Source organism: Mobula hypostoma, chromosome 2, assembly GCF_963921235.1.
Source record: "Mobula hypostoma chromosome 2, sMobHyp1.1, whole genome shotgun sequence".
NCBI lineage: Eukaryota > Metazoa > Chordata > Chondrichthyes > Myliobatiformes > Myliobatidae > Mobula > Mobula hypostoma.
The window spans coordinates 140,101,363-140,124,976 of record NC_086098.1 but is presented as its reverse complement, the minus strand read 5'-3'; the positions used below and the strand labels follow the sequence as shown (position 1 = coordinate 140,124,976).

The 23,614-nt window shown below is 42.3% G+C and overlaps 1 protein-coding gene across 3 annotated transcripts in view; it reads left to right on the top strand.

Annotated features, from left to right (window-relative positions):
* armc2 (armadillo repeat containing 2) overlaps positions 1 to 23,614 on the top strand; it is a 139,382-nt gene that overhangs the window by 41,818 nt on the left and 73,950 nt on the right. For all 3 annotated transcript variants that reach the window (XM_063040798.1, XM_063040797.1, XM_063040799.1), the window contains exons 2-5: positions 14,213 to 14,491; positions 17,006 to 17,078; positions 18,842 to 19,007; positions 20,918 to 21,107. In XM_063040798.1, the coding sequence (XP_062896868.1) occupies positions 14,277 to 14,491; positions 17,006 to 17,078; positions 18,842 to 19,007; positions 20,918 to 21,107 (644 nt within the window). In that variant the 5' untranslated portion in view covers positions 14,213 to 14,276. The remainder of the gene's footprint in view (positions 1 to 14,212; positions 14,492 to 17,005; positions 17,079 to 18,841; positions 19,008 to 20,917; positions 21,108 to 23,614) is intronic.

Here is a 23,614-nt window from a genome sequence, read left to right as displayed (position 1 = left end):
ATGAATTCCTCTATTGATAAGTATATTCCCCAGGCTGCTCCACGAGGCTAGAGGAGAGATTGCTGAGCCTCTGGCTAGGATCTTTATGTCCTTGTTGTCCATGGGAATGGTACCAGAGGACTGGAGGGAGGCGAATGTTGTCCCCTTGTTCAAAAAAGGTAGTAGGGATAGTCCGGGTAATTATAGACCAGTGAGCCTTGCGTCTGTGGTGGGAAAGCTGTTGGAAAAGATTCTTAGAGATAGGATCTCTGGGCATTTATAGTCATAGTCATAGTCATACTTTATTGATCCCGGGGGAAATAGGTTTTCATTACAGTTGCACCATAAATAATAAATAGTAATAGAACTATAAATAGTTAAATAGTACTATGTAAATTATGAAATAAGTCCAGGACCAGCCTATCGGCACAGGGTGTCTGATCCTCCAAGGGAGGAGTTGTAAAGTTTGATGGCCACAGGCAGGAATGACTTCCTATGACACTCTGTGCTGTATCTTGGAGGAATGAGTCTCTGGCTGAATGTACTCCTGTGCCCAACCAGTACATTATGTAGTGGATGGGAGACATTGACCAAGATGGCATGCATCCTTTTTTCAGACAGCACCGTGAGAGAGTCCAGTTCCATCCCCACAACATCACTGGCTTTGCGAATAAGTTTGTTGATTCTGTTGGTGTCTGCTGCCCCAGCACACAACAGCAAACATGATAGCACTGGCCACCACAGACTCGTAGAACATCCTCAGCATCGTCCGGCAGATGTTAAAGGACCTCAGTCTCCTCAGGGAGTAGAGATGGCTTTGACCCTTCTTGTAGACAGCCTCAGTGTTCTTTGACCAGTCCAGTTTATTGTCAATTCGTATCCCCAGGTATTTGTAATCCTCCACCATGTCCACACTGACCCCCTGGATGGAAACAGGGGTCACCGGTACCTTAGCTCTCCTCAGGTCTACCACCAGCTCCTTAGTCTTTTTCACATTAAGCTGCAGATAACTCTGCTCACACCATCTGACAAAGTTTCCAACAGTAGCTCTGTACTCAACCTCATCTCCCTTGCTGATGCATCCAACTATGGCAGAGTCATCCGAAAACTTCTGAAGATGACAAGACTCTGTGCAGTAGTTGAAGTCCGAGGTGTAAATGGTGAAGAGAAAGGGAGACAAGACTGTCCCCTGTGGAGCCCCAGTGCTGCTGATCACTCTGTCGGACACACAGTGTTGAATGCACACGTACTGTGGTCTGCCAGTCAGGTAATCAAAAATCCTTGACACCAGGAAGGCATCCACCTGCATCGCTGTCAGCTTCTCCCCCAGCAGAGCAGGGCGGATGGTGTTGAACGCACTGGAGAAGTCAAAAAACATGACCCTCACAGTGCTCGCTGGCTTGTCCAGTTGGGCGTAGACACGGTTCAGCAGGTAGACGATGGCATCCTCAACTCCTAGTCGAGGCTGGTAGGCAAACTGGAGGGGATCCAAGTGTGGCCTGACCATAGGCCGGAGCAGCTCCAGAACAAGTCTCTCCAGGGTCTTCATGATGTGGGAGGTCAATGCCATGGTCTGCAGTCATTGAGGCCGCTGGGGCGCGGCGCCTTCAGCACAGGGACGAGGCAGGACGTCTTCCACAGTACAGGAACCCTCTGGAGCCTCAGGCTCAGGTTGAATACATGGGGAAGTACTCCACATAGCTGAGGGGCACAGGCTTTGAGCACCCTGGTACTGACACCATCTGGTTCTGCGGCCTTGCTTGGGTTGGGACGTTTCAGCTGTCTTCTCACCTGTTCAGCCGTGAAGCCCACCGTGGTGGTTTTGTGTGAGGGAGGGGTATAGTCATGAGAGCAGGGTGGGGGACTGTGAGGAGGGGTAGGAGGGGAGAGTGGAATATGTGTTGATTGGGGGCCGACAACAGATGACTCATTTGGGGGATGGGCAGGGGTCACAATGTCAAATCTGTTAATGAACAAGTTAAGTTCGTTGGCCCTGTCCACACTGCCCTCAGCTCCTCTGTTGCTAGTTTGCTGGAACCCACTGATGGTCCACATCCCCCTCCAGACCTCTCTCATGTTGTTCTGCTGGAGTTTCCACTCAAGCTTCCTCCTGTACCTGTCTTTAGCCTCCTTGATCCTGGCTTTCAGGTCCCTCTGTATTGCCCTCAGCTCCTCCCTATTTCCATCTCTAAACGCCCTCTTTTTAGCGTTCAGGATGTCCTTTGTCACCCATAGCTTGTTATTTGAATAACAAAGGACAGTTCGTGTTGGAACATTGCAGTCCACACAGAGGATGATGTAATCAGTGATGCACTCTGTGAGCCCATCAATATCCTCTCCATGTGGCTCACAGAGTGCCTGCCAGTCTGTCACCTAAAAAGCCTCATAAGCCTCCTCTGACCATTTCCTCACTGTCCTCGCGGTTGCAGGTTTACTCTTCACCAGAGGCATGTAGCAGGGTTTTAGATGCTCCAGGTTGTGATCTGACCTTCCCAATGGGGGGAGGGGAGAGGAGCTGTATGCATCCTTAACGTTAGCATACATCAAATCCAGAGTCCTCTCCCCTCTGGTTGTACAGCTCACATACTGCGTGAAGTTGGGCAGTGTTCTAGCCATGGTAACCTGGTTGAAGTCACCCGAGATGGTAATGAGGGCTGTTGGATGCTGGGTTTTGTAATCTGGCTATGACGGTGTAAATGATGTTACACGCCGACGTCGGGTTGGCAGAGGGAGGGATGTACACAACAACCACAATTGCATGTGAGATTTCCCTTGGCAAATAATATGGCCGGAGTCCAACAGCAAAAAGTTCAATATCCGGGCTACAGACCCATTCCTTGATCGTAATATGCCCAGGATTGCACCATCTGTTATTTACCAGAACCGCCAGCCCCCCTCCTTTACGCTTAGAGAATCATGGTCTGATCAGGGACAGTCAGCGTGGCTTTGTGAAGGGCAGATCGTGTCTAACAAGCCTGATGGAGTTCTTTGAGGAGGTGACCAGGCATATAGAGGAGGGTAGTGCAGTGGATGTGATCTATATGGATTTTAGTAAGGCTTTTGACAAGGTTCCACATGGTAGGCTTATTCAGAAAGTCAGAAGGCATGGGATCCAGGGAAGTTTGGCCAGGTGGATTCAGAATTGGCTTGCCTGCAGAAGGCAGAGGGTTGTGCTGGAGGGAGTACATTCAGACTGGAGGATTGTGACTAGTGCTGTCCCACAAGGATCTGTTCCGGGACCTCTACTTTTCGTGAGTTTTATTAACGACCTGGATGTGGAGGTAGAAGGGTGGGTTGGCAAGTTTGCAGACGACACGAAGGTTGGTGGTGTTGTAGATAGTGTAGGGGATTGTCAAAGATTGCAGAGAGACATTGATAGGTTGCAGAAGTGGGCTGAGAAGTGGCAGATGGAGTTCAACCCGGAGGAGTGTGAGGTGGTACACTTTGGAAGGACAAACTCCAAGGCAGAGTACAAAGTAAATGACAGGATACTTGGTAGTGTGGAAGAGCAGAGGGATCTGGGGGTACATGTCCACAGATCCCTGAAAGTTGCCTCACAGGTGGATAGGATAGTTAAGAAAGCTTATGGGGTGTTAGCTTTCATATGTCGAGGGATAGAGTTTAAGAGTCGCGGTGTAATGATGCAGCTCTATAAAACTTTGGTTAGGCCACACTTGGAGTACTGTGTCCAGTTCTGGTCACCTCGCTATAGGAAGGATGTGGAAGCATTGGAAAGGGTACAGAGGAGATTTACCAGGATGCTGCCTGGTTTAGAGAGTATGGATTATGATCAGAGATTAAGGGAGCTAGGGCTTTACTCTTTGGAGAGAAGGAGAATGAGAGGAGATATGATAGAGGTGTACAAGATAATAAGAGGAATAGATAGAGTGGATAGCCAGCACCTCTTCCCCAGGGCACCACTGCTCAATGCAAGAGGACATGGCTTTAAGGTAAGGGGTAGGAAGTTCAAGGGGGATATTAGAGGAAGGTTTTTTTGCTCAGAGTAGTTGGTGCGTGGAATGCACTGCCTGAGTCAGTGGTGGAGGCAGATACACTAGTGAAGTTTAAGAGACTACTAGACAGGTATATGGAGGAATTTAAGGTGGGGGCTTATATGGGAGGTAGGGTTTGCGGGTCAGCACAACATTGTGGGCCGAAGGGCCTGTACTGTGCTGTACTATTCAAAAAAAAAAGTATTTGGAACTAATATGCAGTTTTGTGGTTCTGTAGTAGTATTGGTAGTGCTCTAAATTGTTTTGAATTTAATTTACGTACATAATTTGTTACTCAAGTTTGTTATTTTTATACCTTTTTAACTATCTGCATGAAGCCTCAGCTAATTGGGGGCAGCTGCTTAATTGGTCCAAAATATACTGGTCCTGATGTGTCCCAATTAACAGGAATCCTGTTAATTTCTGATTTTTATTCCAAGAGAAATTCACAGAACATCAACCACTATATGAAAATAAGTAAAAGAAACAAACTACAGATACTAGAAACCTGAAATAAAAACAGAAATTGCTAGGAACACTTGGACATGTCAGGTAGCATATGTAAAGAAAAACTGTTAACATTTCAGGTTTTGGGGCCCTTTGTCAAAACTGGGAAAAGAGAAAACAGGCTAGTTTTGTACAGTGGAGAAGCTGACTGAAGGACAGGTAGATTAAAGGGGTAAAACCAGATTAGTTAATATAGCAGTTCAAAATCCATTCTGCTATTTTATCTCTTTTACACATTGCTTATAGTAAAGCCAGCGGACATCCCCAGCTTTTCTATTAACAGAAAAGGAAAAACTGAGCCAAAATGATGACCAGCAGAAATGGCTAGTTCTGATACAGATAAAGTGACTGAGGTACCTGAAGTTGGAGAACTTATTACTGAGTACCCAGATGGAAGATGTATTACTCCTTGTATGCATTGAGCCTTTTTGCAGCAGTGCAAGAGGTCATAGACTGACAGGTCAGAGTGAGCATGTGATGGGAATTAAAATGGCAAGCAGTTGGAAGCTCCACTGTAAACAGAATGTAGGTACTCGGAAAGCTATAAGACCATAAGACAAAGGAGCAGAACTAGGCCATTCGGCCCATCGAGTCTGCTCCGCCTTTTTATCATGAGCTGATCCATTTTATCCTATTTAGTCTCACTGCCCCGCCTTCTCACCATAACCTTTGATGCCCTGGCTACTCAGATACCTATCAATCTCTGCCTTAAATACGCCCAATGACTTGGCCTCCACTGCTGCCCATGGCAACAAATTCCATAGATTCACCACCCTCTGACTAAAAAAATTTCTTCGCATTTCCGTTCTGAAAGGGCGCCCTTCAATCCTGAAGTCATGCCCTCTCGTACTAGACTCCCCCATCATGGGAAACAACTTTGCCACATCCACTCTGACCATGCCTTCATCCACTCTGTCCATGCCTATCACACAGTCTGCATTTGGTTTCTCCAATGTGGAAAAGACCACATTGTGAGCATTGAATCTAGTAGAGCAGATTGGAAGTTGCTTCACCTGGAATGATTCTGCGGGTCTCTGGATGGTGGGAAGGGAAGGTTTTGCATCTCTTGTGGTTGCATGGGGATGCATCATAAGATAGGGAATAGTGTGTGGGACTGGAAGAGCAGAGTCAAAAAGGGAGTGATCCCTTTAAAATGTAGAAAGGAAAGAGGAATATGTATCCAGTGATGAGTCTGACAGAAATTTGAAAGATTACTGAGGAGCCACAATGCACTGTCTTTTTTGACTTCACTAAAGGATTTTCCTGTGGATACCGTGAAGTATTCTTGAATTTGGCTGCCCTTCAGTTTCATTTCCATCCTTTGTTTACTAGGTGGTGACATATAAGCTGTGATTTTTGTCCACCACAGACTAAATTTCAGTGTAGATTGACGTCAAGCGCTTATCTCAATCTTTCCTTTTGCAAGGGAAGACTCAAGAGACTGCAGATGTTGGAATCTGGAGCAACAAACAATCTGTTGGAGGAACTCAGTGAGTTGAACAGCAGCTGTTGGGGGAAAGGATTGAATCAAAACCCTGCATCAGGACTTTTCCTCTTGCATTAGTGTATTTTACTTCCATGAATCTTCATGTAGTTTATTGTTGGAGAGGAGCTAATCTACGGGACAAATAGAAAACTACTTGATCAATGTCTTTGAGAATTAATCTCAGTCGTCAAGCTACTGTAAGTAAACTATGCTTGAGCACTGTTACATGCTGAATTCCAAGTCATCATTGACTTTATCACTAAAGTGTACAAGACAATGGCCGTTTCATTAAACGTGTGCAAAACAAATGCCCTCTACCTTCAGACCTACTCCTGAGGGAAAGCATACTGTTTCATTATTGCCTGCAATCTGTCAATCCAACTTTTTGATGTGTGGGGAAACGTATATTTGAAAATCAAAGCCTAAAACATAGATAGTAGTGGTCTTTCCTCACATTTCGATTTGTGATCAATGGACAGCTTATAAACAGCACCTAAAGACACTTGAGAAAATTCATGAAAGCTTGATTTTTCCATTCTCCTCAGTTACTCAAGCTGACCTCCTCAGAACTCGCAGTCCTCTCATCGCTAAGAACCAACTCTTATATTGTCATTAAACATGCAAACAAGGGGTGTGCAATTGTGGTCTGATAAATTGCCCTTTCTCTCACAGAGTATCAGTTTTCAGACATCATCATTCCTCCCACTGCATTGTGACCCACCACTGAAGATTGGGTCTCATTTCCTCTTCAGATTTTCTCTCCATAGGTTCCAGCCTTGTAGTTTCCCAGTTACACTTCTACCTCTACCAAAGATTCACAAACAGGACTATCCATGTAAATTAATATTTTCAATATGCTCTTGCCCCATCAAACTTACTTCTTCCTACCTTGAATCCATTCTTCTTATCCCAGTCCAGTTTTTCCCATTTACATTGACAACATCCATATCCTCTCCGCCTCTTTAATGGTTTCTATCTCCCCTATCCTAACCGGCTCATGTTTACCACGATCCCTCTACACCTCTATCACACACTCGCTTCTCTATGGGTTCTAGCTTCTTTCTCCCCACCCCTGCGCTGCATTAACATGTGCTTCGCTGAACACATTCACACATTGAGCAACTTCTCTTTCAACTTCATTCTCTTTCTCCAGGTCAAAGTTGTAACAATGGGAACCAAACGTTACCGAGATTTTTGTGATGTATGTGTAAGAGTATTGTTTTCAGACCTGCTCAGTCCCCTTCCCTCCACTTCCTTTAGACCATAAGATATAGGAGCAGAATTAGGCCATTTGGCCCATCAAGTCTGCTCCATCATTCAATCATGGCTGATTTATTATTCCTCTCAACCCTATTCTCCTGCCGTCTCACTGTAACCTTTGACGCCCTTACTAATCAAGAACCTATCAGTTTCTGTTTTAAATAGACTCAATGACTTGTCCTCCGCAGCTGTCTATGGCAATGGATTCCAAGCATTCATCACCCTCCGGCTAAAGAAATACTTTCTCATCTCTGTTTTAAATGGACATCCTTGTATCCTGAGGCTGTGTCCTCTGATCCTAGACTCTCCCACTATTGGAAAAATCTACCCTGAGGTCTAGCTAGGCCTTTCAATATTTAATATGTTTCAATGAGATCCCATCTCAATTTTCTGAACTCCAATGTGTATACAATAGCCTCAGCAATAGTCCTTACTTTTATATTCTTGTCTCTTGAAATGAATGCGAACGTTGTATTTGCCTTCCATACCACTGACTCATCTGCAAATTAACCTTTAGGGAATCTGGCACAGGGACTCCCAAGTCCCTTTGCACATCCAATTTCTGAATTTGCTCCCTGTTAAGAAAATAGTTTACGGCTTTACTCTTTCTAGCAAAGCACGTGATCATACTACATTTCCTTATACTGTATTCCATCTGCCACTTTTTTGCCCCTTCTCCTAATCTGTCCGAATCCTTCTGCAAACTCCTTGCTTCCTCAACACTGCCTGGTCCTCCATCTATCTTTGTATCCTCTGCAAACATAGTCACAAAGTCATCAATTTTGTCATCCAGATCTTTAGCATATAAAATGAAAAGTAACAGTCCCAAAACAAAGGCTGTGGAACACCACTAGTCACTGGTAGCCAACATGAAAAGGTCCCCTTTATTCCCACTCTTTGCCTCCTGCCAGTCAGCAATCTTTTGACCATCTTTTCCAGAACACCATGGTCTCTTAACTGGTTTACCAACCTCACGTGTGGCACCTTGTCAAACGCCTTCTGAAAATCCAAGTACACAGCATCCATTGACACTCCTTTGTTAATATCCTGCTTGTTATTTCCTCAATGAATTATAGCAGATTTTGTCAAACAAGATTTTCCTTTAAGGAAATCATGCTGATTGTGCTGTGTTTTATTATATGCCTCCCAGTTCCTGAAACCTCATCCTTAATAATGGATTCTTAACATCTTGACAACCACTGAGGTGGGGCAAACCGGCTTATGATTTCCTGTCTTTTGACTTCCTCTCCTCCCTTTTAAAGAGTGGAGTGATATTCACAATTTTACTGTTCTCCAGAACCATTCCAGAATGTAGTGAATCTTGAAAGATCACTATTAATACTATCACAATCTCTTCTGCTACCTCTTTCAGAACCCTGGGGTGTAGTCCACCTGGTCCAGATGACTTATCTACCTTTAGACCTTTCAGCTTCCCCATGCACCTTCTCCCTAGTAATAGCAACAGTACTCACTTCTGCCCCTTGACACTCTCAAATTTCTGACATGCTGCTGGTAACTTCCACAGTGATGATTGATGCAAAATATGTATTGAGTTCACCCATCATTCCTTTGTCCCCTATTACTACCTCTGCAGTGTCATTTTCCAGTGGTCTGATATTTACCCTTGCCTCTTTTTTCACGCTTCATAATCTGAAAAACATTTTGGTATCCTCTTTTAAAATATTGGGTAGCTTATCTTTACATTTCTTCCTTCTTATTGTTTTTATAGTTGCCTTCTCTAGGTTGTTAAAAGGTCTAGCTTCCCACTAATGTTTGCTGTATTGTATGCCCTCTCTTTTGCTTTTATGCTAGTTTTGACTTGCTTTCCTTGTCAGCCACTGTTGCCTCATCCTCCCTTTCGAATTCTTCTTCTTTGGGATGAACCGATCCATCTTAAATTGGTTTGGAATTGCTGCCTGTGCTCATTTAGAGTTAGAAACTGGAAATACTTTTTGCTGCCAATTTTCTCAGGCTTTTCACATTCATATTGTACATCTCTGACTCTTCTCTTTCTGGATCTCTTCATCTCCATTTCAAACATTTGTTGCGAACTTATGGACTCTTGTAGCAATCTCAACTATACCAGCTGCCACCATTCTGTTCTTTTCATTCCTCTTTCTCAGTCATATCTGCTCTGAAGAGTTTTTCCACTCAGTTTCATCTGAGATGTCTTCCTCCTTCTGATCACTGGCTTTCCCTTAATCACTGTTGACAGAGTTTTTGCCTCTATTCCCTGTGCATTTTCTGTCACTTGATTTTCTCCTGGACAGAGCAAGGATTGCATTCCTATTGTCACCTTCTGTTCCTATAATCTCTGTATTCAACTGATCAACCTTCTTAATTTCCATCAGCTTCTCCACCATTCCACTACCACACAGATCTTTCTCCTCCTCTTCTATTTTAGTGTTTCAAAGTGACCATTCCCTCTGTGTCTGCTGGTCTATACTTCCATCCTCATCAACCACCCGGGTAACAGCAGGAGGTGCAACTCCCATCCTTTTATCTCGCCCCTTCCCATGAACCCAAACAGGCACATCAGCAATTCACTTCCACTTCTTCCAATCTAGGGTGCTGCATTTGATTTTCACAATACGGTCCCCACGTTGGAGAAACCAATGCAAATTGGGTGATCACTATGCCCAACATTTATATTTGGTCTACGTGGGTGATACAGGGCTTCCAACTGCCTATCACTTTAGTTCTCCATCCTAATCTGACCTCTTTGTCTGTGGCCCACTGCACTGTTGTAATAAGGTCCAAGGTTAACTTGAGAACTTCATCTTCTGCCTGGGCATGTTGCAGTCTTTTGGACTTGATTTTGATTTTTGCAACTTAAGGCAATCCACTTTTTCTCTCTATCAGGTATCCATTTCTGCTGTTAGTTATCAATGTATCATAGTACCCCAGTTTGAACTGCTAGAACATGTCCTACAGCCTTGCATTTTGCAGCTTTTACATTCTTCTGTTTGTAATCTCACTCTAGTTACAATTTTTCTCCCTTTTTATCGTTCCAGTTATCCTATTGACTGGATTATCTTTTCTTTTTGTCTGCAGTGCATCTCTGGCCTAGATCTGTTTGAGATCTGTGCTCTCTCTTATCCATCCTTTTCCTTTTCTCCACAACAATAAAAAAACTAACATGACTTCTCTTTTGGTTTCAACAAAGGGCTGTGACCTGAAACATTAAACCTGTTTCTCTTTCCATGAATGTTGACTGGTCTGCTGAGATTTTCCAGCATCTTCTATTTTATTTCACATTTGCAGCACTACAGTGTTTTAGTTTTCTTTTATTAACAGAGCTGTCACTATAAAATCTTCCATATTCTATATTCAATGGCAAAGTAAATGATCCACCATTAGGTTTTTATTCTAATTGCATTCAGATGGCCCCAGTAGGTGCGGTCTTCCAAAAGAGGAACTCTGCTCCAAGCTCTGTTGTAGCTAAAGGCAACCAGGAAGTCAATGAAAATTATGCAAGAATGCTCTTAAAGCCTCTTCAAAAAAGGGCAATATTTTCACAAATTCAGGGTAATCTTTGGCCCGTGACCACTCAAAATGGAAAACTATTCAAGATGGCACTGAAAATCTCATCCTTTCATTGAGAGCAGACAGAAACCCAGTGAAAATGACAGGAGCACTCAACTATATGTGCTAACTGTCCATCCTCTCCATTGAGTGCTTCTTGTTGAACCTGTGGTAGTCTGCTGGGCCTGCATAGGTCTTATCAACCATCTTAGGATACACAGAACTGGAATGGAATCAGATCATCTTGAGTCAAAAGGGATAGCCTAATCAGAAGAAAGACCTCCTTTGTTCATCTAATTACCCTCACGGGAAACCAGTGTCATTTTTCTGTGCAATATAAAAGCTGGAAATTGACAAACTCCTGATTTTTATCTCATAACATTTAATTAGTTTCTGGTAGCCAAAAGTAAAACTGAACAACGCTACTAAAGGTGATGTCCTTCAGACAGTTCATAAAACTACTTATTTTACTTCTTTCAAATATGATTCTTCTACTAAGCTGCATGCAATTGGAACCTGTGATTTACATTTTGATAATGTATTTTTGGGCTGATTGAGTGATCTGGCACTTTGCTGTCCCTGAGCAAGTATGGGGAGGTTTCAAGCAGAATGGCCAAGAGGCCAAGAGCCAGGAGACGGACTCCATTTCTTGCCAATCTCACCAATTAAAGCAGCAGACAAGATTGACATCAATCAGGACGAGAGCAGAAGGTGAGCGGGTATTCAGCACCGCCTGCCTACATTTATCTCTCACTCTCTCACTCTGCCTGCATTTGACTGGTCTTTCTGTCATGCTCGTTGCTGCCGAAAGGAAGTGCCTGTGCTTCACTGGTCTCTCTCACTCTCGTTCGATACTGCTGAAGAATGGTGCCGGAGTTTTGGGTCTTGGTCAAGGTTTATTCGATACAGTTTGTGGATTGGACTGTGCAATCCATGCTATATGTGCTTCTAGTTTCTAGTTACTCCATTTTTCTTGTTATTTTGTGCGATCTTGATCGGGGCAGATTGGCTGTGCAACCTACAGAGCCAGTCTAAATTGAACATTCCTAGACTGTTTCAATTACTCTGTGGTTTGAAGTTTTATATTCTGTGTTTTTTCACTTGTTTCTTTTGCTGTTTGCTTGATTTTTTTGTGCTTTAGGTTTTTTCTTGAATGGGTTCCTTGATGTTTCTTTGTTTCATTGCTGTCTGTGAAAAGATAAATCTCAGAGTTTATACTTTGATAATAAATGTTCTTTGAATCTTTGAATTTTAAAACCAAGATTAAGTCAAATATTTGAAATAACCATAGTTTCACCTCTTCAGCTAATTCAGAAATAGTTAAAAGATTCAAAGTACATTTATTATCAAAGAATATATAAATTATGCAACCTTGAGATTTGTCTGCTCACAGACAGCCAGAAAGCAAAAGACCCAAAATAACCCAATTTTTTTAAAAAAAAGACCAATGCCCAATGCACAGAAAAAGAGAAAAACAAAACACACAAATCATGCAACAGTAAAAGCAAGCAACAGCATTCCGAACCAAATTGAATCCATAGACCGGGAGCCCTGAGCAGTCAGAGTAGGCCCATAGCCTCAGTCTCAATTTATCACACAGCGGGGCAAATTGCTGCAAAGTTCACAGACATGAAGCGCAAAGCAGCCAGAGCAGGCTCACAGCCTCAGCACTGCAGTGTGAGGAATAAACGTCGTGGAAGAGCGAGTGAAATCAGTTCGCCCCTTGCCTCTGGTCTCGATACCCTACCTTTTCAGTCTATCTGGGCCGGTGGTTAAATTGTCCAAACACTGCATCGTCCCTTGAACGAGGACCTGGGCCCTGTTGCAGCGATACGCTCTGGGCCTATTCCCCCCTGCCCAGCGTGTGGCCGTTCTCACCCTTCCCAAGTCGGCTCAACACTTAGAGCGATAAAACCTTGCTCCCGGTTTGGGTGGATGGGCTATGAAACTTCTCCACACTGACTCCTCTCCAACTCGCTCGCTCCATCTCCGACTCTGACAAGGTCTCGACCATGCCTCAGGCTTGCTTTTCCTCAAAAATGCTATGCTCGGAGTTTGAATCACACCCACGTGGCTCAAACCTCGAGTTCACCTTGCCTTGCTTGCCTCTTTATTGTTTGCGGTGATAGTTTGCCACAGTTTACCACAGAAAAAGTGTCATTAATAAAGTATTTTGTGGTATTTAGTGGGTGGTTGATTTGTTTCAGTCTTTGACTGGATAGGGATTTCAGCTATAGAGCTATAAAATCATAGTCATAGTGTTATACAGCTCAGATATGGGCCTTTTGGCAAAACGCGTAAATGACAATCGTTTGCCCCTCATACAAATCCTATCAGGACCTTATCCTTTAACGTCTTGCCTGTTCGAATGTTAACATGTTGGAATGGGAATGAGAGGTTGAATTGAAGTGTTTGGCTACTGGAAAATCCCCATTGTGGTGAAGGTGCTCATTAGAGCAGTCTCTCGATCTACTTCGATGTAGAGGAGGCCGCACCAGGAGCACCAGATGCAGTAGCTAACTCCAAAAGACTCGCAGTGACATGTCTCCTTGTCTGGAAGGACTGTTTGGGCCCTGAATGGCGGTGAGGAAGGACATGTAGAGGCAAGTATAGTATTTGACCCGCTTACAGAGATAAATGCCAGGAGGGAGGGACATGTAGACAACAGTCTCGTAGAGAGTGACCCTGTGGAAAGTGGAGAGTTGGGGGGGTGGGGTTAGAGAGAAAGATGTGCTTAATGCTAGGGATCCTTTTGTACATGGCAGAAGTTACAGAGAATTATTTGCTAGCAACAGAGATTCATGGGGTGGTAGGTGAAGCCAGGGCAGATGTGCAGGAAATGGAGGAGGTGTGGGTGAGGACAGCATCAATGGTGGTAGCAACATACACAAATTGGAGGAATTCAGCAGGTCAATAGCAACATACACAAAGTGTTGGAGGAACACCCTCCTTCCCCTATACCTGGTTTCACCTATCACCTGCTAGCTTAACTCCTTTCACCTTCCCATGCCTTCTTATTCTGTCTTCTTCCCCCTTCCTTTCCAGTTTTGACGAAGGGTCACAGGCTGAAACATCGGCTGTTTATCCTCCTTCATAGATGCTGCCTGACTTGCTGAGTTCATCCTACATTTTGTGTGTGCTGCTCAATTATTCCTGTGGAAGTCTTGTGTTTGACTTTGCTCAGTTATGATAAAGTATAGAGTTGCTGATTAATTGAAGATCTTCAACTAAGGCAATTCTTCCCCTCTGATCATTCATATTGCTACTTGTCAAATGGGTTAGCTTGGTTCAGTATTGTATTCCTTTCAGAAATATTAATTATTCATTATGTGGTGTGCCATATGATGTAGGTGACCATGGTCTTAGAATTATCAAGATGGTCAATATTTGTAGTTATAGATGGTTAGAAGTCCTTCCGTAAGATTAAGTTTGAAAGTAATTTATCAATCTTTTTTGCCCACAGTCCGTATTTAAATTGTATACACGAAACGGAGAAATTCTAGGGCTATTCATCTGCTCTGGGAAAGATGCAGTCTACAAGGACCAAAAGGACTGTGAAAGCTTCAAGTTTGGGGAATTTAACATCTCAACAGAAGACCAGTGCAGAGATTATTAGTGAGGCCCGATCTTCATTGAGAATATTAAAGACTCAAAGACCATTTACTCCTAAAGATGATCAAAGAAAACTTTTTGAGTCTACTTCCTCTCGCACACATAATGATAGGCCTCCATCTTCTTTCAGGTAAGGACATCAGATTGTGAGATTTAGGTATTTCTCAATGTCTATTTGTTATAGCAAAATATGCTGCTACTGGTTTCATCTAATATGAAAGAGAATTCTGAATCTATCTGTTAGTAGAGCCTCAATATTCTTTTTAAATTTTTAAAACAATTGTGGATTTATTGAATTAATTATTAATTCCTGGGGCTGGTGAGAAAAACAGAAGCAAAGCAGAGTGAATTAAGTAGACGTTCATTGCCTTGTAAACAAGTAAGTACCAATCTTCAAAAATGAACAAGCCAATTTTTATTCATTATTACTTTTAGTAATTATGGCAGAATAGTAGAAGGTATTGATTATAAGGAATTGTGTATTTAATCTTCTACCACTATCATCCTAAGAAAAATACAGTAACATACTTTAAAGGCTACTGCCTGGTGGATCTGACATTGACCATCATGAAGTTCTTCCAGTGACTGATCATAAGGGGAGTTTGATTAGGATAACTTTTTTTTCTCACTGGAATGTAGCAGGCTGAGCTTATTATGGTTTATAAAGTTATGAGGAACATAGATATTGTAGATTATTAGTGTCTTTTTTCATAGGGTAGGAGAGTCTGAGGCTACGAAGAATAGGTTTAATGTGAGAGGGAAGAAATTTAAAGGTGATCTAAGGGTCAGGTTTTTCCATACAAGCAATAGGGGTTATCTGGAATGACCTGCGAGAGGAAGTGGCAGAGACTGATACAATTGCAGCATTTAAAAGCCATGGACTGGCACTTGGATATAAAGAGAGTAGAAGGACACAGCCTAATGTGGGCAAATGAGATTAGCTAGATAGGCATCACGGTTGGCAGGACTTGCATTTTCAGTTTGCATCTACCTAAGATTCATAAACCAGACTGTCCGGTTAGACCTATTGTCTCCGCCTGCTCCTGCCCACTGAACTCATGTCCTCATATCTCGATTCCATTCTTTTCCCTTAGTTTAGTCCCTTTCCACCTACATCTGTGACACTTCTCACGCCTTCGGTCTCCCCAGTAACTTTCAATTCCTTGGCCCTGACCACCTCATCTTCACCATGGATGTTCAGTCCCTGTACACTTCTGTCACCCATCAGGAAGGCCTCAAAGCCCTCCATTTCTTTCTTGACAAAAGAACCATACAATCCCCTTCCACCACCACCACCACCCTCCTTCACCTGGCAAAATTGGTTCTCACCCTGAAAAATTTTTCCTTCATCTCTTACCACTTTCTCCAAACTTGAGGGGTAGCCGTGGGCACTCTCATGGACCCAAGCTATGCATGCCTCTTCATCGGCTATGTAGAACAGTCTATGTTCAAAGCCTTCCCCAGTTATCCTCCAACTCTTCCTGTGCTGCATTGATGCTTGCATTGGCGCTGCTTCAGGCACCCATGCTGAGCTCGTCAATTTAATCAACTTTGCCCCTAACTTCCACCCTGCCCATAAGTTCACTTGGTCCATCTCTGCTCTCTCCATGATTCCCTTGTCCATTCGTCCCTCCCCATTAATCTCCTTCTTGGCACTTATCCCTGCAAGCAGCTGAAGTACTACACCTGTCCATACCCCAGTTCTCTCACCTCCATTCAGGGCCTCAAACACTTCACCTGCTAGCCTGCTGTCTACTGTGGCTGGTGCTTCTGATGCAGTCTCCTCTACATTCGTGAGACCCGTCGTAAATTGGTGCACCGCTTCATCAAGCATCTCGGCTCTGCGCATCAAAAGCGGAACTTCCTAGTGGCTAAACATTTTAATTCTGACTCCTGTTCCTGGTTGACATGTTGGTCCATGGCTCTCTCAAGGTGGAGGAGCAACACCTTATCTTCTACCTGGGTAGCTTCCAGCCTGATAGGATAAATAATGATTTAACCTTCCTGTTTTTAAAAAAAAAAAAATCCTCTCCCCCCCCCCCCCAACTTCTTCTGTTCCCCAACCTGGCCTTTTACCTCTTTTCACCCGTCTGTCACTTCCCCCTGGCTCCCCTCCTCCTTCCCTTTCTCCTATGGTCCACTTCCTCCCCTATTAGATTCCTTTTTCTCCAGCTCTTTACCTTTCCCACCTACCTGGCTTCACCCATCACCTTCCAGCTACCCTCCTTCCCCCCACACCACCTTTTCATTCTGGCATCTTCCCCCTTCCTTCTCAGTCCTGAAGGGGGGTCTTAGCCTGAAAGGTCAACTGTTTATTCATTTCTGTAGATGCTGCCTGGCCTGCTGAGTTCCTCCAGCATTTTCTGTGTTGCTATAGTTTCAGAATACTTAATTTTTCCCCATGTGGCAAACCTATCAGTTTAGGAATCAGTCTGATGAATCTTTGCACAGTTATGCTTTGAGTGTCTTTGCTTTGTTTTTTTTTTCGTTACTTAATTGGCTATACTGCAGTATTCAAGCTTCAAGTTACATTTTAACTCCGAGCAATTCACTTTTTGGGATTTTATATTGCCCCTAAATAATGCAATAGAGTATTTCATCATAAGCACACAAAAGGAATAATCTCCTTGCTTTATTTCTACAGTCTTCATGCTCGCAGTTTTGAAGGAGGTGATTCAAGACCCTTGTCAGGAGCACGTCTCAGCCCACTAGAGCATGTGAGTGTAAAAAGAGGCAAAATTGAACACTCTGTGGCTTTGGTAGCAATTACTTTAAAATAAAAGCAGAATTGAAGTCTTATCAGAAGTGGTAGAAAATATATTTCAGTGCAGAATTATTCAGATCCATAGTTTTAGTGGTTTAGTTATCTTGCAAAATATAGCATTTGGGACAATGCAGGTGCCTCCATAATACTGAGTTACATTTGGGAAAATAGCCAGGAGATCTACCAGCAAATGCTTCACAGAGACCCTGTCTAAAGGATTTTTACACATAGTTGCTAGGCCGAAGTTTGTGATGCTGTCCATAAAACAATGTCCTCTTGATACTCGGGTTTGATATTAACTCAAACACAAATTTCAAAAGATAAGGTGGTGCAGACAGGGTAGGCAGAAATGGAGAGGTGGGCAGGTCGAGGTAGATGGGAGGTAAAAGTTAATAATGAAGAATTGAAAACTGCAGCTCCATCTCATCCCATCACCCTTTTAATGTCAATGCACTATGTGTGTAATTCTCACTCTTTTCCTTGGGCTTTGCTGGTCTCTCCTTGCTACTATTGTTGCCAACTCTCAATCATGCACATGATGCCAAAATCAAAGGAGCATAATAGGTCCCTTGAATATGCTTTGACTTGGGCATCAATAATAGCAAATTAGGACATTCCTATTCTTTGACTTGGTGAATACTGCACTATTGAAACCATGAAACATAGGAACAAAATTAGGCCATTTGACGAATCAAATCTCCTCCACAATTTGATCATAGCTGCTTTATTATCTTTCTTAATCCTGTTCTTCTTTCTCCCCATAACCTTTAATGCCTTTACTAATCAAGAACCTGTCAACCTCAGCTTTAAATATACCCATTGGCTTGGCCTCCACAGCTGTCTATGGCAATGAATTCCACAGATTCACCACCCTCCAGCTAAGGAAATTCCTCCTCATTTATATTCTATAGGGATGTCCTTGCATTCTAAGGCTGGGCCCTCTTGACCTAGACTCTCCCAGTATTGGAAACATCTTCTCCACTTTCACTCTGTCTAGGACTTTCAGTATTTGACAGGTGTCAATGAGACCCCCTCCTCCCACATTCTTCTAAACTCCATTGAGTATAGGCCCATATAGGCCCAGAGTTATCAAATGCTCATCTGTTAACCCTTTCATTCCAAGGATCATTCTTCTGAACCTCCTCTGGACCCTCTCCAATGCAGCACATCTTTTCTTTGATAATGAGCCCAAAACTGCTCACAATACTCTAAGCATGATCTAACCAATGCTGTATAAAGCCTCAGCATCACATCCTTAATGTAATTAAACAAACATGAACATACTCAATTATAAAACGCAAACAACAGGAATTCTGCAGATGCTGGAAATTCAAGCAACACACATAAAAGTTGCTGGTGAACGCATCAGGCCAGGCAGCATCTCTAGGAAGAGGTGCAGTCGACGTTTCAGGCCGAGACCCTTCGTCAGGACTAATTGAAGGAAGAGTGAGTAACATTGAAATATTGAGTGATAAAACTGGGCAATCAGTTTGAAAAAGATCTATATTGTTCATTATTGGCATATTTATGGTGAACACATACAAATATGTTTATTTTTTAAAATTTGTATGAGTTAGATTTTAATATTTTTCTATTTATTCAAGTGCTGCTTGAGCCACTTACTGAAAGAACATTTTACATATTTAACATGTTGATAGGATTTAAACTTATTAACTTGTTAGAATTTATTTTAATTCTTAATTTCTTCTGGAGCAGAAACCAAAAATGCCTACTTCCTTGTCTAATGATGAACATCCTTCCATTCCAAAACCCCCGCTGGACCCAATAGAGATTAAAAAAGTAAGCAATACTCGTGCACGATTATTTAAAGTAGCTTCCCAGGGAAATCTTCTGCCTGACAAGGTGAATCATCCTGAAGAAAGTAAGTAGCTAAAAATGTTTTCAGTCTTTTGGGGTTATTTATCTGCTTTTTATTTCCTGGAAATAAAGGAATTCATCTGAAGTAGTTTTGTCAGTGTACTTTCCTAGTGTTCTTAACATTAAATTGTCCATCACGGATAAAGCTCTCCCCACCTTTGAGCACATCTACAAGGAACACTGCTGCAGGAAAGTAGCATCCATATTCACAGACCCCCTCTGTCCAGACTATGTTCTCTTCTCACTGCTACCATAAGGAAGGAGGTACAGGAGCCTCAGGAACAATTATTACCCCTTGCTCTTGAACCAGAGGGGATAACTTCATTCAACTTTATCCACCCTAACACTGAACCTATGGGTTCACTTTCAGGGACTCACCATCTCACAATCTTGATAATTATTGCTTATTTATTATTATTATTATTATTTTGTTTTTGTTTGTTTGTCTTGTGTGTGGTTTTGCATTAATTCATTGTGTTTGTTTGTATTTATTGTGAAGGCCTGCAAGAAATTGAATCTAAGAGTAGTATATAGTTTCATATATATACTTTAATAATAAATTTACTTCAAACAATGCTCATTAAGATATACTCACAACATTTGATATCCTGTTTGATTCCAATATGGACTTCATATCTCACAGGTATTATATCAGAAAGGCACCTCCATAAAATCAGTTGCTTTAGTGCTGGCTCTAACCATTCTTTTGCTGAATTTGCATTTTATGCATTTATTACCTCCATATAGGATTTTTTTTCCTTGCTGACGGACAACAATATTCCACAACTTTTGATACTACATGGTGTATTACCTTGTTACTGACAATAAATAAAATTATCAAATACTATTCAAATTTTAATCATTTCTAAATTGGCAACATTTTTGTTTGAAAGGGAACGTGTTTTTACTGACTCATTTGCAAGTTGAGTACTTGACTATCTTGTGTATCAGACCATTAAGATATAAAAAAAAATACGTTTTTACAGTGTTAATGCCCATTTTCCCCAGATATTCACCTTCAATACACCCATGAGTGTATAGCTCTTCATGCTTAAAGATCTCAATCTCTTTACATACTTTTGACTGTTCATCTTTTCAGAACTATTCTGTTGGAGATGTTACATTCCACCCCCCCCCCCCGCCCCCACTTCTCTGCTAGGTTCAGCAATACTTTACTAATACTCATTTCTTTTGGGAAAAATTGCACAAGGTTCTCCTGTGCAGACAGAAAATCATTTCCACAATTGTTGGAGCTTTAAAGTGCAGTCCAATCCCAAAACTTTGTTTTCAAATGAATCCTTTAAAAGCCGGCAAGTATGTTATTCATGATTTATTTACATAGTTATAAAGTTTTTCATGTTGATTGTTTAAACCTGCTTCCTGTGTATAGCCAATACTATAGTTCCTGCTTATTTATACTGTACATAGAAGAAAAGTACTGTGCTGCGCATCAAATTTTAACTGGCCTAATTTCTCAGGACTTGGGGAAACCTACCTTGGGAAGCAAGGTAGTGTATGATATATACGATATATTTAGCAGGTGAGTATTTTTGCAATTTATGTGCCAGGAAAAATATGAATATTGACCCTGCTCTCTCAGCATAACATCTGATATTACCTCTTCTGTTTCTCCCTCTCCACATCATCATTCCTACCTTGTTATCTTTTCCCCCTCTCCAATATTTTTCCCTCCTGCTCCTGACTTCATTCTCCACACCACAGTATTTAGTTTGATTGATCATAGGGGTGGAGTGTGAGAAAAAACAGGAAAAATTAATAAGGTCCTGGCAATAAATTGAGCATAATTCTGATGTGTGTCATTCTGTTCCTCTTTGGTTTCAGATAAATGTTTAAGCCTATGTGTTCATTGTAGCTTTGCACTAAATAATGCAGTGTTTTATGCTTTCTTTGCAGTTATAAAGAAGTTCAATTCGGTTGGATCCTGCAGTGTTAACAGCTTCTCATTTGATGCTGATAAATCTGCCTCATCGCAGTTGAACACAAATATGTTAGCAACTTGGAACACAAAATGTGAGGGAGAAGAGATGTTTGTGAGGATTGTGGAGCATACTAACTCACTTTCAATGCAGAATAGTCTTGAGAGGTAATTGTTTGATCCAGATATTTTTATTGAAGTTACTATTATTTATGAAGTATATAGTCAATTAATGCATTTGGAAATAAATTAATAGTTTTGTCTAAAGTAGCATCAGAGTAAGCTGCTGATAAATAAATGATGAAATAAACTTCTCAGTAATGTTTACTTTAAACACTTTGATTCTTTAGCTCCTCGTTCTTGAAGGTTGTTGGCATTATTCTTTTGAGAATCGGAAGCAGAATTGGATTTATTGTTACTGACACATTGTGTAATTTGTTGTTTAGTGGCAACAGTACAGTGCAAGACAAAAATAAATATAGTTACAAATTAAATCATGCATAAGAGGATTAATTAGGTAGTATTTAGGGGTTTATGGACCATTCAGAAATCAGATAGCACAGAGGAAGAAGCTATTCTTAAAGTATTGAATGTGAGTCTGCAGGTTCATGTACAGTGCCTATAAAAAGTATTCGCCCCCACCCCACCCCACCCCACCCCTGGAAGTTTTCATGTTTTTTGTTTTATGACATTGAGTCACAGTGGATTTAATTTGGCATTTTTTGACAATGATCAACAGAAAAAGTCTCTTTTGTGTCACAGTGAAAACAGATCTCTACAAAGTGATCTAAATTAATTACAAATATAAAGCACAAAATAATTGTACAAGTATTCACCCCCTTTATTATGACACACCAAATCATCACTGGTGCAGCCAATTGGTTTTAGAATTCAACATTATTAGTTAAATGGAAATCACCTGTGTGCAAACAAGGTGTTTCAATTGATTATAGAAAGATAGAAAACCTACAGCACAATACAGGCTCTTCGGCCCACAAAGCTGTGCCGAACATGTCCTTACCTTGGAAATTACCTAGGATTACCCATAGCCCTCTATTTTTCTAAGCACCATGTACCTATCCAGGAGTCTCTTAAAAGACCCTGTCGTATCCGCCTCCACAGCCATTGCTGGCAGCCTCCTGCTCCAATCCCTCAGCTACACATTTATCCTCCACCTCACTCTATTCTCTATTCCTATACTCAATGTAACATGGCACAGGCAGTAATCCCGAGATTATTACCTTTGTGGTCCTGCTGCTCAACTTCCTGTATCTTGAAGGTCCAACTGCTGGTGAGTTAGGGTCCAGGCAAAAACTACACTGTGAAGACAAAAGAACACTTCAAGTAATTCTGCCAAAATGTTATTGAAAAACCACAAGTCAGGAGATGGTAACAAGAAAGTTTTCAAGTCACTGAATATCCCTTGGAGTACAATTAAGTCAATCACCAAGACATGGAAAGAATATGGGACAGCTGTAAATCTGCCTGAAGCAGGTTGTTCTCAAAAATTGAGTGTCCATGCAAGAAGGGGACCAGTGAGGGGGGTCTTTAAGAGTCCTATAACAACTCTGGAGGAGTTACAAGCTTCAGTGGCTGAGATGGGAGAGACTGCACATACAACAACTGTTTAAAAACAAGAGAAATCCAAGCAACACACACAAAATACTGGAGGATCTCAGCAGGATAAAAAGTACAGTAGATGTTTCAGGCCAAAACCCTTCAGCAGGACTGGAGAAAAAAACTGAGGAGAAGATTTAAAAGGTGGGGGAGGGGAGAGAGAAACACCAGGTGATAGGTGAAACCTGGAGGGGGAGGGATAAAGTAAAGAGCTGGGAAGTTGATTGGTGAAAGAGACAGAAGACCATGGAAGAAAGAAAAGGGGAGAGGAGCATGAGAGGGAGGTGATGGGCAGGCAAGGAGAGGGAAAAGGGGATGGAAAATGGTAATGGTGAAGGAGAGGGGGCATTATCAGAAGTTTGAGAAATTGATGTTTATTCCATCAGGTTGGAGGCAAAGTGTGTTCCTCCAACCTAAATGTGGCCTCATCCCGACAGTGGAGGAGGCCATTTATGGACATATCAGAATGGGAATGGGAAGTAGAATTAAAATGGGTGGCAACTGGGAGATCCCGCTTTTTCTGACAGATGGAGCTTAAGTGCTCGGCGAAGCGGTCCCCCAAACTATGTCGGGTCTCGCTGATATACAGGAGGCTACACTGGCAGCACCAAACACAGTAAATGACCCCAACAGACTCACAGGTGAAGTGTCGCCTCACCTGGAAGGACTGTTTAGGGCCCTGAATGGTAGTGAGGGAGGAGGTGTAGGGGAAGGTGTAGCACTTGTTCTCATTGCAAGGATAAGAGCCAGGAGGGAGATCAGTGGGGAGGGACAAATGTACAAGGTAGTCTTATAGGGAGTGATCCTGAGGAAAGCAATACATGGAGTTGGGGGAGGGAAAGATATGCTTGGTAGTGGGGTCCCGCTGGAGGTGGCAGAATTTCGGAGAAGTATGTGCTGGACGCAGAGGCTGGTGGGGTGCTGGGTGAGGACAAGAGGAACCCTTTCCTTGGTAGGGTGGCGGGAGGATGTGGTAAGAGAAGATGTGCATGAAATGGAAGAGATGTGGTTGAGGGCAGTGTTGACAGTAGAGGAAGGGAAGCCCCTTTCTTTGAAGA